General features: G+C 56.5%; 1 protein-coding gene across 4 annotated transcripts; it reads left to right on the forward strand.

Annotated features, from left to right (window-relative positions):
• Positions 1-505: 505 nt before the first annotated feature.
• Positions 506-10662, forward strand: PAQR8 (progestin and adipoQ receptor family member 8). Of its 4 annotated transcripts, none has more exons than XM_066995076.1 (3): positions 594-653; positions 7379-7873; positions 9053-10662. In XM_066995076.1, exon 3 carries the CDS (start codon positions 9130-9132, stop codon positions 10186-10188), a length of 1059 nt encoding a protein of 352 aa, XP_066851177.1. In that variant the 5' UTR covers positions 594-653; positions 7379-7873; positions 9053-9129; the 3' UTR covers positions 10189-10662. The 4 variants fall into 4 exon arrangements, with proteins under 4 accessions (XP_066851175.1, XP_066851177.1, XP_066851176.1 ...); XM_066995075.1 differs by lacking the exon at positions 7379-7873 and adding an exon at positions 1180-1276 and having other exon boundaries at positions 610-653; XM_066995074.1 differs by lacking the exon at positions 7379-7873 and having other exon boundaries at positions 506-653.
• The last annotated feature ends 6573 nt before the right edge of the window (positions 10663-17235 follow it).

A 17235-nucleotide genomic window follows, 5' to 3' on the forward strand; every position in this document is an offset into this window, starting at 1 on the left:
CACCTCCCACCCTGCTGCTTTAAAGAACAGACGGAGAGGAAGGAAGCAGCAGTAGGGGCTTTACAGTGGGAGATGTCTTAAAAAAGACAGAAAACAAGCACGAGGCGTCACCAAAGAAGCCAGGAGCCGCCGATCACATCCCAGGCACACCACCGAGCGAGGTGACGAGGACAGGAGGCCACCTGCCCCGCTCCTTCCCCCCACCCGCACGCCCACAGGTCCCTGCCGATGGAGCAGAGCCGCCCAGCCCCGAGCGCTGTTATCAGAGCCGGGAAGCCCCATTCCGGGGCTGCCTCCCTGCCATCCTCTCCCCATCTCCTCAGCAGAACAACCGCTCCCCCCCCCCCCCCCCCCATGGCCGTCAGGACCCGCGGGGAGGTGCGGAGAGGCCGGAGCCGGGCTCTGCTCGGCGGTGCCCAGGGCCGGGCCCAGAGGCCCCGGGCCCAGCCTGGAGCCCCGGCGGCTCCCCCTGCCCCGTCCCCACCCGGGGACCCCCGGCCCTCTCGCTGTCCCCCCCCCCCGAGCCGTGTCCCCTCCTCCCCTCGCTGTCCCCGCCCGCTGGGGACACCCCGGGGCGGAGCCGGACGCAGGCGCTCGGGGCCCGGCGGTGGCCGCGGTGGCCCCGGGGACGCGGAGCCGGAGGTGGCGGCGCGGTGAGTGCGGGCGGTGGCACCGCGGGGACACCTCGGGGACACCTCGGGGACAGCCCGGGGACAGCCCGGGGCTCGCAGGGGTGGGGACGGGGAGCGGGGTTTTGCCCCGGTCCGGGCTCGCCGAGGGGCCGGGGCGCTGAGCATCCCCCCCGCGGGTCACCCGCTGAGGGCGGGGGGGGGGGGGGGATTCGCCGCCGGGTCCCCCCAGGTTCGTCTGGTCCGAAAGGGCGCTGAGAGCCGGTGCTGCTGCTCCGCCGGCGGCTTCGGAGAGCCGCGGGTGGGTTTTGCGCGTCGGGGCTTCGGGACACCGAGTCCCGCGGGGACAGCCAGCTTTAGGCTTGTCGCCAAGCTGCCACCCACCCGTTTCCACCGAAATGCCCCCAAAAGTGCCAGCGAAGGGCTTGCTCCCTTCTCACACTCCCCAGCGCTCTCCTGGCCTCATCGGTCACCTTCCTTTTATTGCACACCTGGATTTTTTTCCCCGGAGGAAAACACCGAGAGCATCTCGCCTCCTTTTTTTTTGCAGACCCCTTTCCCCTGCCCCTTTGGAGACCCCGCTTTGTGGGACTGCAGTTCCCAAATCCCTTGATCCAGCGAAATTCCCCTCCGTGCTACGGCTGCAGGTAGTGGGGGGAGTGCTGACCCCGGGGGGGGGGTGAGGATGAGAATGTGGGCGCCGCCGCCCCGGCAGCGGTAGTTGAAAACGAGTGAAATCAGGAAAAGGTCACGAAAAAGGGTGAAGGACGCAGGCGATGCTCAGCGGGAGCGAAAACCAAGCTGCTGGGTCTGGTTTTGCTCCCTTCCAGGGCAGGGAGGGGACGCTGAGCTGTGAATCGCTGCAGCACCCGCTCCCATCCCGAATCGGAGGGGGGACCGTGCACCGCAAGCAGTTCCTAGAAAGGCGCAGCCTGGCCAGGCCAAACCGCACGCTGCTGCGCGTTTCCTCCCGCGAAGGCGTCGTTCAGCACCCGCAGGAACCTCCTTTCTGCTTTGCTCGGCTTTATTTCCCTTCAAGCTGTGCCTGGAGGGGGGCTGCATCCCTCTGGCAGGGGGAGATGGGCGACCACGGGCTGAGCGAGCAGCCCCGAGCGCAAAACGGGACAGCGGCTGAGGACCCCTCACCTGCTTGTGCTCGCAGCTATTTATCCGCCTTCACTGACTCATGCGCCGGCTTAATATTTAGCTGCCGATGTACTTCATACGCTCTGCTCCAAGGGTCGGCCCGGTATTTAATCGCGGTGCTGTAAGAAAGTCCCCGAAGCAGTAAATTGCCCCAGGAGGCTGCGGTTTGCGGGGCTGCGAGCTGTGCGTGTGTGGCCATGCCGTACGTCCCCTGCCCTGCAGGCACAACGGCGCTTTGATTTTTTCCCTGTAAGCCTTTGGGACCGAGCGGGGATTTAAGCATGCGGATGCCACTCAGCATCCCGCATTTACGGGGTGAAATCCGCCCTCTGATCCTTGCTTGCCATCGCTGGGGGCTTTGTACCCCACCCTGAGGGGCAGCGCTGCTCGTCCTGAGGCTCGCTCGGCCAAACAGGAGGATGGGGACAAGGACAAGGACGAGAGCTCGCAGCTCCAGGGGGCTGGCATGGAGCTGCAGGCTCTCCCCGGCAGCCCGCATGATTTATATACATTTTTTTCTCGTGACCGAAGCTCTAAAACGCGCAGCCTTCAAAATGTGTGCGGGCAGCAGGCATTGGTGGATGACAGCGTGTTTGCAGCAAAGCCAGGCAGCCTCAGCCCGGAGGCTTTGGGACATCCCGGCAATGCTCCGGATCCCCAAAAATGCACAGTCGGTTTGGTTTGGGTTTCTCTGCCTCCAGGCAGAGTGGTTGCGGGGTTGTCCCACGAGCAGATGGATCTGAGCGAGGAGGGATTTGGTGGCTTGTCGAGGTTGGCACTGAAAGGTTTGTCCCGTCACTGGTGCTGGGGCTGTTACCTGGGCTCCTGGGGCTTTAGGGATCAGGGCAGTGACCCCATATGCGGGCAAACTGGCCCCAGAGATGCTGTGTGCACAGAGCTGCGCAGGGATGGAAGGGAAGCGCCCCGTATCCCACGGACATCACAGGAGGAAATTCAGGATGTGAAAGCAGGATGCAGCTGAAACAAACCCAGGTCCCTTTTCAGTCCGCGGGGAGAGAAACGGGCGCTTCTGTGGCAGCATTCATCTCCTTCCAGCGCTGGCATCCGAAGCAGGGCAGGTCACTCACCCCGCTCCATCAGTGGTCCCGGCACGACCGAATGCGGCAGGCAGGGACGGATCTGGTGCTCACTGGCAGGGGACAGCTCGCAGCCGCATACCTAAACCATCTTTGCCCCAAAACAGGACGGATTTACCCCAATCCCATTCACAAAGCTGGACCAAAGCCATGCTGGGAGCGTGCTAACGCTTCGGCAACCCGACAGACCAGGTCCTTGATGGGGAATGTGCCCTGGTCTTCACAAAACCACAGAATTTTAGGGATTGGGAGGGACCTTGAAAGGTCATCTAGTCCAATCCCCCTGCTGGAGCAGTCTTGTTTGCCTGCCGATGATCACCAAGCCGGTAGGGCTGGGTGCTCCACCCGGCCGCGCGCCGCACCCCGGCATCGCACACCTACCCAGAAGCACCCAGCATCACTGGGCAGGCACTTCTCAGGGCCTGCGGTTGTTAATTGGGTATTAATACCAAATATTAACACTTTTAAATACCAAATATTAACACTTCTGCATCTACTGAGTGCCACAGTTGGGTTTCTTTCTCTTCTATTTTTTTTTTTACTCCACGCGTCGCATGCATCAGCTGCATTATCAACACAATCAATGCAATCCAATAATTATCAATACCAATGAAGCAGAGACTCGGTGCTGCAAAAATCAGAGCCCTGCACGCAATATCTGGCTCCGGGTTCAGTCCGCAGCCCCACAGCCTCTGCAGGTCTTTGCTTTCCTAACCGTGGGTGCCCAAAACGCCGCAGGACCTCGAGGTCCGTGGCAGGATGCTGCGCCCCCGTTGCCTTTGCTGCGGGGGCGCGGGTTTTTGCCCGCAGCTGTGGTTTTGCTCTGTTCCCTGCGAGCTCATGGTGCCGGCTCCGCTGCTCTCATCCCCTGGACGCAGCCCAACGCGCAGGCAACGCCGAGCTCATGTCAAGAGGCACCCGCGGCTCGGCTGGCGGCTGGCCCGGCCGCTTGCCTGGCCACAAATCGCGGGGGAATGGCCACCACCACGGCTTCAGCAGCACGGGGATCTGCCATCTCCTGGGGCTGGTGTCCTGGCCTCGTCAGGCGTTAATTTCCTGATTAACACACGCTCGGACAAAGCCTGCTCCAGCTCCATGCTGCGAGTGTGTATGGAGAGGTAGAATTGGGGCTGTGATTTGTTATTTGATAATTTTCACAAGGTTGCTTTGATCCTTAGCAGAATTGAGGTTATTGGTAGGCTTCCCCTTCAAGGACTTCAGCAAATCACATCCCTAAGGGACGTGGTTTGGTGATGGGACTCAGAAGGTCAGGTTGTGTAGGGTCTTGATGGTGGGGTTTTGTGAGACCCCCCCTGCATCCCTGCGCTCAGCTCCGGGCCCGGCACCAGGAGGACGTGGAGCTGCTGGAGAGGGCCCAGAGGAGGCCCCGAGGATGGGCAGAGGCTGGAGCCCCTCTGCTCTGGAGCCAGGCTGAGGGAGCTGGGGGTGTTGGGCCTGGGGAGGAGAAGGCTCCGGGGAGACCTCCCAGCGGCCTGCCCGGGCCTGAGGGGCTGCAGGAGGGCTGGGGAGGGACTCTGCGTCAGGGGTAGGGACAGGACAAGGGGGGCGGCTTTAAACTTGGAGTGGGGAGGTTTAGATCAGACATTAGGAAGGAATCCTTCCCTCAGAGGCTGCCCCGAGGAGCTGTGGGTGCCCCATCCCTGGCAGTGCCCAAGGCCAGGCTGGATGGGGCTGGGGGCAGCCTGGGCTGGGGGCAGGGGGCTGGAACCAGGTTCCCATTCTGTGGTGCTGTAATTCTTGACAGAACTTGCTGATTTTAAAGGTCTTTTCCAGCCTAGGTGGTGCTATGGTTCTACATCAGCTGTTTCCTTCCAGACCCGGGCAGTCCGTGTTGGGTGAGCGCTTGTAACACAACTGTTGGGCTGATGTAGGTGTAACGGGGCACACAAAGCATGTCAAGAAAAATGAAATATTCCGTGCCGTGTTCTGTTATGTAGTCCCAGCACTGCCTGGTGCATCAGAGCAGTGCGTTCAGAGCACAATATCTCGTTCTCATTAGGCAGGTGGAGATTTGTATCCTCATTTGATAGACTGGGAGGTGGAAGAGCAACTGAGAGGAGTCCCGAGCACCCGAGGGATTTCCACCTCTCCGAAGCTGGAGCATCGGTCAATTCTTCTTCTCCCTAGCACAAACCATCGGATGTCACCTCTCCCAGCGTGTGGCTGTGGTGACACCCGCCTAAATCCCAGTAACTCCCTCTGGGGATGGCATCAGGAGGAAGGTTAGCACGGGCAGATTTATTTGCCACGGAGGTAGGAAGCAGATAGCGCCAAGAGGACACAGGAATTACTGCTGCGAGCCAGTCTAGGGTCTCCTCTTTATGTCTTGTCTCTGCTGGAGCCTCTCTAAAACACCAGGGACTCAGCGTGGGACTGAGGATCTGGCATCCTGGTCCCAAACTGGTCTTCCAAGCAAGGGGGAGATGCCCCAAGTTGCTGGAGGAGATGTGGGTGCTCGGGGAGGACCAGGAGGGCTTCGGGGCTTGGACCTGGGCTGGGTGCAGTTTGCAGCCTCTCCCTGACCCCCTGCCAGCCCTGGGGAGGCGAGCAGAGCTGCTTTCTGCCGTCCTGCTGCTGTACAGGCTGCGATGCCAGACTTAATCCCGTGTAGGAAGTGGTCAGAAGAAAAGCCCGGGGTCCAAAATGACCCGTAGTCCTTCTGAGGAGCCTCTGCTCGGCTCCCAGAAGAAAGGAATTCAGGAATTAATCACGTGCAGCTCTCCAAACTGGCCTGTCGTCCGCTGCTGCGAGATCCCTGCGGTTATTTTCATGCCGTCCACAACCACTTTTCTTCTAAAATGTGTTGCATTTATTAAAGACTTCCCCGCAGCTAGGTTCCCCGGGCCCGCCTGCTTTGTTTACCAGGAGCTGCTGCCTTTCTGGAAGCAGATACCCGCCCGGTGCCTGCGTGCTATTCCGCAAGTAAATATTATCATCACGCTGCTACAGCCTCACTTGCAGAGAGTTAACGCTGGGGCCAGGCTGGTGGGAAAATCAGCTGTACCCCGCAGGAATACTTCTCATTCAAACCCTTCCATTAGCCTGTGACGAAAAGCAAAAGAGCTGGGAAAAGCTCGGGTTTCCAATTACTTCAGAAGAAAGGGAGAGAAAAAACTGGAAGGGGATCGTTCCTCCTCTGTGCCGCGGTTCTTATTGTGGCTGCGATGATACAGCCTGGCCACCGTCCACTCTCCTCCTTCCCTCCTGGCAGCTCCGGCCCCGAACAAACGATACTTGGTTGCTGTGAATTGGGAGCAGCCAAAAGAACTGAATCCCCCGGAGATGGGGGCGAGGACGGAATCGCAACGAGACGCCCCGGCGATGAATGTGGCTTTCAGCCGCTGCGACGCCCCCGCCAAAGGGAAAGAATAGGGGCTCTGTGAAAGCAAAACAGCCAGTCCCGACCTTGGGGGTTCTTTTTTTTTTTTTTTAATTTGTATTATTATTATTCCCCTTCTTTCTCCCTTCTCTAACGTTAAACGCTCGTCGCTTTGTGCATCACATGATTGCTGGAAACTGCCAGCTTGCTCCTTCGTGTCACAAGCTTGGTTTAAAATAAGCGGCCTGCTGGATTCCTGCTTTACTCGCTCTTTGAGTATCAGATGTGTTTTCGTGGGATTTCGGGCTGCTGTTTTGAAAATCTCTGCGCCTCCCTCCTCCTGTTAAAAACTGGCGTTTTCCAGCTCCGTGAGCCTGCCTGGAAGAATCCCTGCGGTGTCAGGGGGATGAGCAGCATCCAGCCTCGCTGAGCTTCAGGGCGATGCTCACTATATCTGAGAGGAGAGATTGGGGCAAAATCCTGGCGCGAGCAAAATCCTGGCTCTGTACGAGCCAGAGCCAGCCTGTGCCTGGTGCAGCCGTTGCCGTCCCTCCCGTGTGCTCATCAGCATGCAAAGCAGGCACGCCGCGGTGGTGGAAAACACGACGTGACCCCCGTGTCGGCACGCATCCCTGCGCCCAGCCTCCATCGCCGTCTTCTGGTTGCCCTTGCTCCTTGCAGCAGCTTGCAGGAGGTGAATGCCGTGACCCTGCTCCGTTGCACTTCACTTGTTTCATCTGTGCAACATCTGAGCTGTTTTTCTGGTTCCTGGTGTCCCGGGGTCAGCACTAGCGAAGCTGGGGGGGCTTGGGGAGCCCTTTTCCCTCGTGCCTTGTCACCGTGAGCCCCATCACCAGCTCTGGTGGAGCTTAGGACACCCAAAGCACCGCAGGCTCCATGCTCACACCTTTCCACGGGGCATCCGGACCAGGAAGCCAAGCATCATCTCAGTAGAGGCACAGCCGTAAAACCTCCCTGCAGTTCCCACCGCATCGTGCTCAGCCTCAAGCCAAGTTCTGGCCACATCATCCGAAGGAGACACGGGGCAGCAGAGAGGGGATACCACGGTGCTGCATAGCCAGGGCTGGTCCTGCCTGGACTTTGCCTTATCCTGAGGCTGAAGTCGAGAATAAGGTGGATGAATGAGGTTTTTCTTTCTCCTTCAGGTATAAGGAGCCAGAGCAGACTGCCTCAGGTGAACATACCTACATTAGAAGTGGAGAGAGGGAACGTTGTCCCTTTTTGACGCCATCCCCTCGCAGGAGTGCTTCAGAGCCCACATTTTCCTTCCCAGATGTTGTCGTGTAACCCCATGGGGACACACCAGCCGCTGAACGAAGCGTGTGCCCTGTCACGGATCCAGGTCTGCAGACGCTTAGGAGATAAACTAACATCCTTGTGACTGTGCAGCATCAAACCCCAGCAAGGGCCCTGCCCTTGAAACTAAACTACCACGTGCGGGCACCACCTTCCCTCCCACCTCCTGCAGCCAAGGCGGCTCCGCTCGAGTCAGCAGCCAGCTTCCGCGGTGGAAGAGAAGGAAAAAAAAAAAAAACAGTCCTGAGAGGTGCTAACGGAGAAAGCCTGGAAAGCAGAAAGAGAGAATTGGCTGGAAAACGCTGTCGCCGTCAGTTACAGCTCCCATCTGCTAGAAGGAGGAAGTAACGTGAAAACAGTTTGTGTGTTATCGGAGGGTTGCGAGGGGAAGTGGGACTTGCGAGGCGGCGCGTGGCCTGCTCTGACTTTGCTCTTTGTGCTCTCTCGCCCCGGGACTGTTTGACGGGTCCCGTCTCTCTGCTTTCACTTCCTCTCGGTGGGTGACACCGGCCTCCATGTCGCCCGTCGCCGGCCTGCTCTGGGTCTCCCGTCGCGCACCCGCTCTCTCTTCCTCTGCCTCGCCTCTTGCAGCGGATGCTACGGAAGAAAAATAAGACGTTTCCCGCGCTCGGGCAAAATACTCATTGCCGTTTACTTATTTCGGGCCAGCTCCATGCACTGCAGGTCTGTAAGGGTGTATGTAAGCGTAGGAGCCAGGCCCCGGTCCTACAAACACGCCTGTGGTGTCTGGGGAGGAGAACAGAGCCCGGTGGGGCTCCAGCAGCATCCAGTTCAGTTGAAGTGTGGTCGTGGGTGATGAGTTATTTTTTTTTAGCGTGGTGTAAATGCCAGCAGGGAAGGGAAGCATCTCGGGTGGAAGAGGAACAGAGGGTATTAGGAGTGAACTCAACACCGTGAGGTTATCTCCAGACATCAGGGATCCTGGCTGTGGATGCTGTCCCCAAACTGCAGTCGGCTCTGGGGGCAGCCCCTTGTTCCTCCACCGCCTCCCAGTCCTGCTGCCTCTTACACGTGGAGGGATGAGGGCTGTGGCTTTGGGACCGTGGACTTCTCCCTCTGCCCCCCATGTGTAAATTGTGCAGCAGGGAAGCCAGGCTTGTGTGCAGCCTCCATGATTCGGTTGCAAATCCCTGTTTACTCGGTTGCAGAAGGGCAAGTTGTCCTGTAGAGGAATCACTACACCCTGATTTCATCCCCGAGTGCTTTGTTCAGGGGAAAGGGGTGACAAATCCCCTCCACGGGTGCTTTCTTGACATCTAACTGCTTCTTGAAACCCTGTATTTGCAGCTACTGCCTACTCCTAGACATGCTACGAGGTGGAGAAGGGACACGGCAGTGCCATCTTCCTCCACGCTGAATTTAGGTCTGCCAAGTCAGAAGAAGCCCCTTGCCTCAGAGGGCAGGGCCAACATCTCCACATCCCCGCGGTTTATCCCCCTGAGGATAAAGCCCCCACGCTTTGCTCCTGATGTTAACGTTTCCTCCGTCTCCTCTCCCCTCAGGGCACGGAGACGACGTCCCGCAGGGCACGAGGACGACGTCCCCCAGAGCCGGGCTGCCGGGGGCCTCACGCCGCGAGATGACGGCCATCCTGGAGCGCCTCAGCACGCTGTCCCTCAGCGGGCAGCAGCTCAGCCGCCTCCCCCGGCTGCTGGAGGACGGCCTCCCCAAAATGCCCTCCACCGTCCAAGAGGCCGAGGTGCCGCAGCTCTTTCGGGAGCCGTACATCCACGCCGGGTACCGTCCCACCGGCCAGGACTGGCGGTACTACTTCCTCAGCCTCTTCCAGAAGCACAACGAGGTGGTCAACGTGTGGACTCACCTCCTGGCGGCGCTGGCCGTGCTGCTGAGGTTCAAGACGTTCGTGGAGGTGGAGCAGCTGCCCGTGGACGCGTGGTCCTTGCCCTTGTTCGTCTTTGTCCTCTCCTCCGTCACCTACCTGACCTGCAGCCTCTTGGCCCACCTGCTGCAGTCCAAATCGGAGCTGTCCCACTACACCTTCTACTTCGTGGACTACGTTGGAGTCAGCATCTACCAGTACGGTAGTGCCCTGGCCCATTTCTACTACAGCTCCGACCAAGCCTGGTACGACAAGTTCTGGCTTTTCTTCCTCCCGGCGGCTGCTTTCTGCGGCTGGCTGTCCTGCGCCGGCTGCTGCTACGCCAAATACCGCTACCGACGGCCCTACCCCATCATGAGGAAGATGTGCCAGGTGATCCCAGCCGGGCTGGCCTTCGTCTTGGACATCAGCCCCGTGGCTCACCGGGTGGTCGTGTGTCACCTGGGGGGCTGTGAGGAAGACGCCGCTTGGTACCACACCTACCAGATACTGTTTTTCCTTATCAGCGCGTATTTCTTCTCCTGCCCGGTCCCCGAGAAGTACTTCCCCGGCTCCTGCGATATCGTCGGCCATGCCCACCAGATATTCCACACCTTCCTGGCCATCTGCACCCTCTCCCAGCTGGAGGCCATTTGCTTGGATTACAAGAACAGGCAGGAGATTTTCCTAAAGAGACACGGGCCTTTCTCCATCTATCTCTCCTGCGTCTCTTTTGTCGGCCTGGTGGCTTGCAGCGCCCTCACAGCCTACGTCCTGCGATGCAGGATCAAGGCCAGCCTGGCGAAAAAGGACTCCTGAGGGTCGTGGAGGCGATGGGCACGACACCGCCGGGGTGGTGCAAACCAAGAAAAGGGGCATAGCGTATTAGAGGCGTAACTGGCTTATTTGCCTAACACACTGTGACTAACCTGGACCTTGGACTTGGGTGGAGGGCTGGATACTTCGTGCTGGATGCGTTCTCACAGCAGGGGCTGCCTTCTGCCCTGCGCGGGGACGGGGCGGGGGTTAAGCCAGAACAAGTCATTTAACCAAGGATGCTGGAATAGGCAGAGGTTTCTTGTTCACTCTGGCAAACCTAGGGGAGTTATCTGGCTGAACGTCAGGGAAGGCAGCCTGAGGGCTGTGAGGCCGTAGCGGGGTCTCCCAGGGCTCACGAGGAGGTGGAGAACCCGCCATGAGGCCCAGAGGTGCGCTTGGTGACCTCTTTGGGTTTTGCCGTCTCTGCTGTCTCTGAGGAGACCTGTTAGCATCAAAGGCAGTAGCAAGGTTTCAAGGGGGTTAGTTGCAAAGGGTGTGGTACAGTGGCTGCGATAATCCTTCTCCGAGCTGGGCTAAGCCAGGTTCTCTCTACGACCTCCTTCTCTAGTATCTCAGTGCCAGGTTGCTGAGGTGGCATCAGCAAAGCATCTAGACCTGGACTTGACCTTCTTTAGGATGAACTGGGTCTGAACTTGCGTGTCTGCCAGGCACTGGCGTGGGTCCAGCCACCCCTGGCCCCGGTGGGGAGGTCAGCTCATCTGCATCTTCTCCGTCTGCATGATTACACCATCTGCAGCGGAGCTGTCAGGCTGTCCCAAGTCTTCGAAGGCTCCTCCCTTCCATTTTAACGGCTTACTTGCCTTTGAGGAGCTGCCCGTGGCTCAGGTTGGAGCTGGTTTTCGCAGCCTTCCTCAGGAGCAGAGGTAGAGGCTGAGCTCCCCGGCGGCCACCAGCGTTCAGGGTACGGGCGCTGGGAGGGGAAACGCATTCGATGCTCAGCGCCTCATTTTAGAACCGCAGAGCGGCGGGTAGGGACCTTAAAGATCATCTGGTCCCAACCCCCTGCCATCTTGGCTGCCCGTGTGTGACATGTTCGTGCATTCCTGCGTAGACTGACCCCATATCATCTGCCACAGGAGTCTGGCTGACTTCCAACGCTGCCCACATGGTGTAGAAGTAACTTGGGTGTGATCGGTCTGATAGGGGAAGGGCTCCGCGCCCTGGGCCTCCAGCAGCTCTAGGATGGTCGTGGCTGACAGGGGATGAAAGTGAAGTGGATGTGAAGCCTTTGTTCCCCTCTTAATGGTTCTTTTCGGGATGCCAAGCAATCCTTGGTGGGCCTTGAAGCTGACCGTGAAGCTTCAAGGTTGCTCTTCTCTGACCCATAGGGCTACGGATCGGGCACATTTTTATCAGCACTAGATGAAGGTAGAGTGGCGAAAGGCAGGAGCAGGTTGACAGAATTAAGGTTCTTTGTAATCCCGGGGTGGGTTTGTCCTTGGAACATGGTGATTCTTGTGTGGGGTAGCAAAGACAGCGGTCAGGGATACTCGATGTCCATGGCTCACTCCAGTCCAAGGTGTAGGAAGGGTTGGTTTATGGTGTCCACAAGTGGATGAGTCTCTTCTGGGTTTGCGGAGGGGAATATCAGGTATGGAGCCACATATCTGCGCTGGAGTCGGTAGCGCTTACAGGACCGATGCTGAGAGGCCTCGCAGAGACCTGTTCCATTCAGACCGGACACCTCCTGTCTGACCCACTGCTCACTTTCCACACTAAGCTCTGGGTCCTCCCAGCTGTACGCTACGCAAGACCTGAAGCCTCAAATGCCTCGACATCTCCAGGAGGTACAGATCTTTGCTGAAAGCCAGGGAGGCACGGGATCTACTCCAGCCAGGGATCTCTCTCACTGAATCCAAGGGCAGGCAAACGAATTGTGGTTGCTGGTACTGAGCAGGCAGGGTTTAGGGTTGGGGATATGATTTATCATGACAAGCACTGATTTCTGCACTTGATCCATTTTTTTTTTTACTATTGAGATGTGTTTATGTATGTGTGTGCGTGCCTGGTTTAATATCCAGGGAGGTTTTGCCTTTGGCTTTTTTTGTCTACAGAGCTTCCTAGTCGTTTCAAGATTAGTTTGAAGGAAATACCACCACGCTGCTGGAGGAGCACGGTGGGCCAGACAACAGCATCTCTGAAAGCTCAGCTATTAATGGGTGCTTTGCTGCAACCTGCGTTTTGTGGACAAACCTGGAAATCTGGCCTCCTTGACAACCTGGACACAAAGGAGGAGGGGAGAAATTTTTGATGACAGGAGAAGAAACCGTAGGGGAGACTTCAAGAGGTCTTCTAGTCCACCCTTTCTCATCACTCTAGGCTTCCAGTTCCAGCAACGGCAGCGGGTTGCTCAGGGAGTACGGCCACACCGATGGACTTCTCCCTCTGTGGTCTTTGCAGCATTACGTGTGGGTCTCTGGCTTCTGTGCAGGAAGGGGGAAAAAAACCAGGGTGGTGCCCAGCTCCTTTCTGGGCTAAAACAGAGGGAGCGGGCACCGCTAGCAGCCAGCTGCGCTCTGCTCTTACCTGGTTATACCGGTACCGAAAGACGGGGATCACGCAGGCATTTCCTTCTCTAAGGCTTTGAAAATAGATGAGATGTTCAGCCCCTGGCTAGGGAGGATGACTACTGCAACGCCACCCACTTCACAGCGGGGTAGGAGGTGCCCCATGACTCTCCCGAGGTACTTCTGGCCGTATGTCATCTCCTGCCTGGTCCAGCAGAAGTGAAACTTCTCCTTGTGGAGCAACCGTTGTGTGACGGCGGTGGTGTTTCTACATCCTCCCACGTTAGCCCTCAGCTGAGGCCACTCCTGTGCCCGTGGGGCCCTGCGCTCGGACCTGGAGCTGACCTCCTGGTCACTATGACGGGTTAATTTAGCAGGGAGCCACCACACGGGTCGCTGCTGCTGTGAGGATGCACCCTTGGTGTCACAGGGGGCTTGCCTCCACTGGAGCTTCCTCCATCCCCGTCTCCATCCTCCTCCTCTTCCTCCAACGAGCGTATCTCTTTCAGGACTTCATCCTTGTGCCTTACACACCCGGTTAGCTACCTGCGCGGGCTCCACACGCCGAGCAGTCTGCAGCACCTCAGCGGGGCCGGGAAGTGGCTGCAGACCCTCCTGGAAGCCGTGCCATTGATCTAGGGGAGAGCAGGGCTGTGTTTTGAGGGAGTAAAAGTGCCGCTGTGCTGAACGTTCAGCCCACCTGAGGGCCTGTCGGCGTCTTCTCCTTGGGCTCGCTGCTTGGAGCACGCCTTCCTCCGTCCTGGTGCTCCTAAGGAGGCGCGGCTGGGAAGGGCGAACCGGTGGCAGGGGCTTGGTGAAGACGAGGCCATCAAAGGCTGATCACGAAGGGACCCAAGTCCTAACCCTCACCCCCAGGAATCTCCACTCCTGAGATAGTATTTTAGCAGATCTCGCAGCCTGGATCTGTACAGGTCAACTGAGAAGTCATCCCGACGTGCCTTACGCGGTCACCTCCTGGGTTTTCTGCTCTCTGCTGGTCCATGGCTGCTTTTACCGGGGACTGGCTTTGCCTGGTGTACGGGGCAGAAGAGGAGGATGGAGAAAGGTGCCTTAAACTTGCCTTAAACTTGCAGTTTTGCCTAGTGATTTGTGTAGCAGGGCAAGGACAGGTTCCTCATGTGCCTTGCAATTTACAGCTTTTACTGACGAGATTATTTTTAAGCACTGTTTGTTACTAAACAGAAGTACGGAAGAGTTTGTATTTTTTTTTTCCCCTGGGAAACAGGGAAGGATATGGGTGTTAGATACTAACCGTCCCCTTCCCACCTCCCATCTGCTGACTTTGTATTGTTGAAAATATTGACAATATTTTAAGCTTTGTACTGTACTGATCACTATTTAAAAACCTTAGTTAAAAAAAAAAAACTGTGAAAGTAAAACGATTGGTGTGGTGTGAAATTCCCAAATGCACAAGTACAGAAGGTTGTGAGTCACGAGGGAGAAACTTTGGCCTTACAGGAAGAGTGGGCAATAATTATAACAATAATTAACACCGGGGTGTAATTTTATCTGTGTATTTCAAACCACCTTCCAGGTTTCGTAGTAATTCTGTGATAATTATGCCCTGACACTGATTAGAGGGATTAAGTTCATCATCCACAAGAGTATTTGGGTGCCCAAGTTTTCCTTGATTTCTGCCAGAGGCGAGTATCTGAAGTGCCGTGGTGGCCTGGCCCAAAGCAGTGCAGCTCCTGTGGCCGAGCTGTGAATACAGGAGCCTGTTCAAGCAAGCGATGTAAGTGTGTGCTTAAAATTAAGCCAAAGAGATGCAGCCATCGATGGCCAGAAGGACATCCTCTTGCAGAATTGCTGACTGGTTGAGGTTGGCGGGGACCTCTGGAGGCCGTCTGGTTCAATCCCTGCTCAGACAAGGCCACCCACAGCAGGGTGCCCAGGACCATGTCCAGGCAGCTTTTGAAGATGTCCTCCGGCACCCACATAAAAAGAAAATGGCTCCGGCCTCTCCGCACCTCCCTGCCGGTCCTGACGGCCATGGGGGAGCTCCCCCGGAGCCTCCTCTGCTCCAGGCCGAGCAGCCCCAGCTCTCGCAGCCTCTCCTCACAGCACGGGGGCTCCGGGCCCGGCAGCACCCTGGGGGCCCCGGGCTGGGCTCTCCCCGCTGGGCCCAGGTCTGTGTGCTGGGGGACCCAGGACTGGTCCCAGCACTCAGGGTGCAGCCTCACAAGGGCTGAGCAGAGGGGCAGGATCCCCTCCCTTGATCTGCAGGCAATGCTTTACTTAATGCAGTCCTTTTTTTGCCCAAGGGTCCATCACTGGCTCACATTCACCTCAGTGCCCCCCCCTCAGTGCCCCCCAGGCCCCCAGGTCTGTTTCTGCAGAGCCGCTTTCCAGCTGGGTGCCCCCAGCCTGTCCTGGTGCTGAGCCTGTTCCTCCCCAGGGGCAGGACTTTGGGCTTCTCCTCGTCGAGCTGCAGGTTTGTGTCAGCCCCCCTCTCCTGCCTGCCCAGGTCCCTCGGGATGCCAGCACGACCCTCTGGCATATCCACCGCTCCCCCCAGCTGTGTGTCATCTGCAGCCTTGCTGCGGGAGCGCTGTGCCCCATCATCCAGGCTATTAATAAAGGTGTTAAACAGACCTGCACCACCAGCAGCATCCATGCAGCAACAGGCTCCCATTTTCCCTAGCCTTCCTTTTGTCACTGTTGCACTTACAGAAGCCCATCCCATAGCCTCTGACATCCCTGTCCGGATTCAATTCCACCTGGGCTTTGGCTTTCCTAACTTCATCCCTGGGTGCTCAATCATATTCCCGTGTTCATCGCAGGAATACAGGAACCTGTCCCTGCTTTCACCCTCCGTGTGCTTCCCTTTCGTGTCAGAGCTTTGTGTTGAGGTTTTGGGGATTTCTCCACACTACTGCACTTCCTCGCTTCTATGCAAATGCTGCGGGTGCCCCCGCTTAAACTTTGTTTCGTTGATTTTAATATCCGTTTCTGGCATAGGTCTCCAAGCTATTTGCTTATCAACCCCGTGCATCGCTCCCTTGCAGGGGCTGGTAACTCTCCCTCACCTGTTATTCCTAGTCCCAAGCCCTCCTTACCAGTAGGACCATGTGCAATCACATACATAGTTCATCCCTAGGATATACACTCAGTGTGAATTTCAGTCCCATAAAAAAAAAAATGCATTTTTTTCCTTTTTATTAGCACCATGCGAATAATTTTAGTCATTATTTAAGATGATGTGCAGGGCAAGGCTTCCGTACAATTATGTTTTCACCCAGCAGAGGGCGAGATGTCTTAGTCTGTAGCCCAAAGAGGCCTCCAGTGCCACGAAAGCAGAGCCTTCAGGGCTCTGCTTCAGCTCTCCAGACAAGCTTAGGAAAAAATGCTGCCCTTCAAGCGGGCGGGCAGCCAGCCCTGCGAGGAGATGCATTTCTTTCTGAGCGAGGGATGTGCTTCGCTAACGTCTCGCCCTCTGCGTAAGCGACAGGGATTTTGCCAAGTGAGTTCGGGCAAAGTTTTACGTTTCCATGAAGCAAAAACTGAAGAGGAACGGGACAAAATACCAAAACAGGGCTGTTAACCTTTTTGACAAGAAGCAAAAATAGAGACTTTTGGTATGCTGAGAAATTGCTTGGCAATACTGTTTTAGGGAACGTGTTTACTACATGCCCTTTACTCTTTGATTTTACATATACAAATCCTTAAGGCGTGAAAAGCTAGATATGGTTATCAGCGAGAGTGAACTGGCTTATCCCAAGCAGATGAAGAAGTCAAATGCAAAAAATAAAAGAGCTTCCGAGTCAGAGGAGCAAAGTATTTTAATCTGGTTATTTCCTGTGTCACCGGCCACAGAGGGGAGAATGTGAGGGAAGGTATGATTTTTACTTGAAGCCCCAGATGTTGCAGCAGATATTCTGAGTTGCCTCAGAAGAGGTTCTGTTACCCACAGGCAATCTTTGCCTGGTCTTATCCTTGCAGCTGTCTGGAAACAATGGGCTAAGAGGCAGAGCGTTGGCGAACAGCTCTAAGTGAGATGTTTCCTCCCTTGTTCCGTTAAGCTGCTGTTGAAGATGGTCTCAGCAACTAGGTCAGGGGAAGAATACTTCCCAGTGTTGACTGCTTCTCCTGTTGACTCCAGAACAGAAAAGTAGAGCCTTAACAGCCTGAAAATCAGGATTGAACATACCTGAAATAAAGCATTAAGCTACCAGCTGGGCCTTAAACTTTGCAGCTGTCCCCAGTGATCTCTTTTTCTTTATCCTGTAGTTCTTTGTTTTCTTCTGGTTGAAGGTAAGACCTACTCTCAATCAAAAACAGTTCCTTCAGATATGAAAAGCACTAACCTCATTCTTTAGCAGTATCCTAACATACCTCTATCAAATACTTGCCTATTGAGGGCCAATAGATGAGGTGGAAGAAAGGAAAAAAAATCCAAGCTTGCATTGCTTCAAGGTGTCAGTTGGACAAAGGCTGGGCATGACGACAAAGCAGTGTAGGAAGCGGTGAGGGAGAACAGACTGATTTCTGAATCCCT

Source organism: Anser cygnoides, chromosome 3 (genome assembly GCF_040182565.1).
Source record: "Anser cygnoides isolate HZ-2024a breed goose chromosome 3, Taihu_goose_T2T_genome, whole genome shotgun sequence".
Taxonomy (NCBI): Eukaryota; Metazoa; Chordata; class Aves; order Anseriformes; family Anatidae; genus Anser; species Anser cygnoides.

Excerpts from the sequence above, each read along its gene's own strand:
- PAQR8 (XM_066995074.1), top strand. The coding sequence starts at position 9,130 with ATGACGGCCATCCTGGAGCGCCTCAGCACGCTGTCCCTCAGCGGGCAG.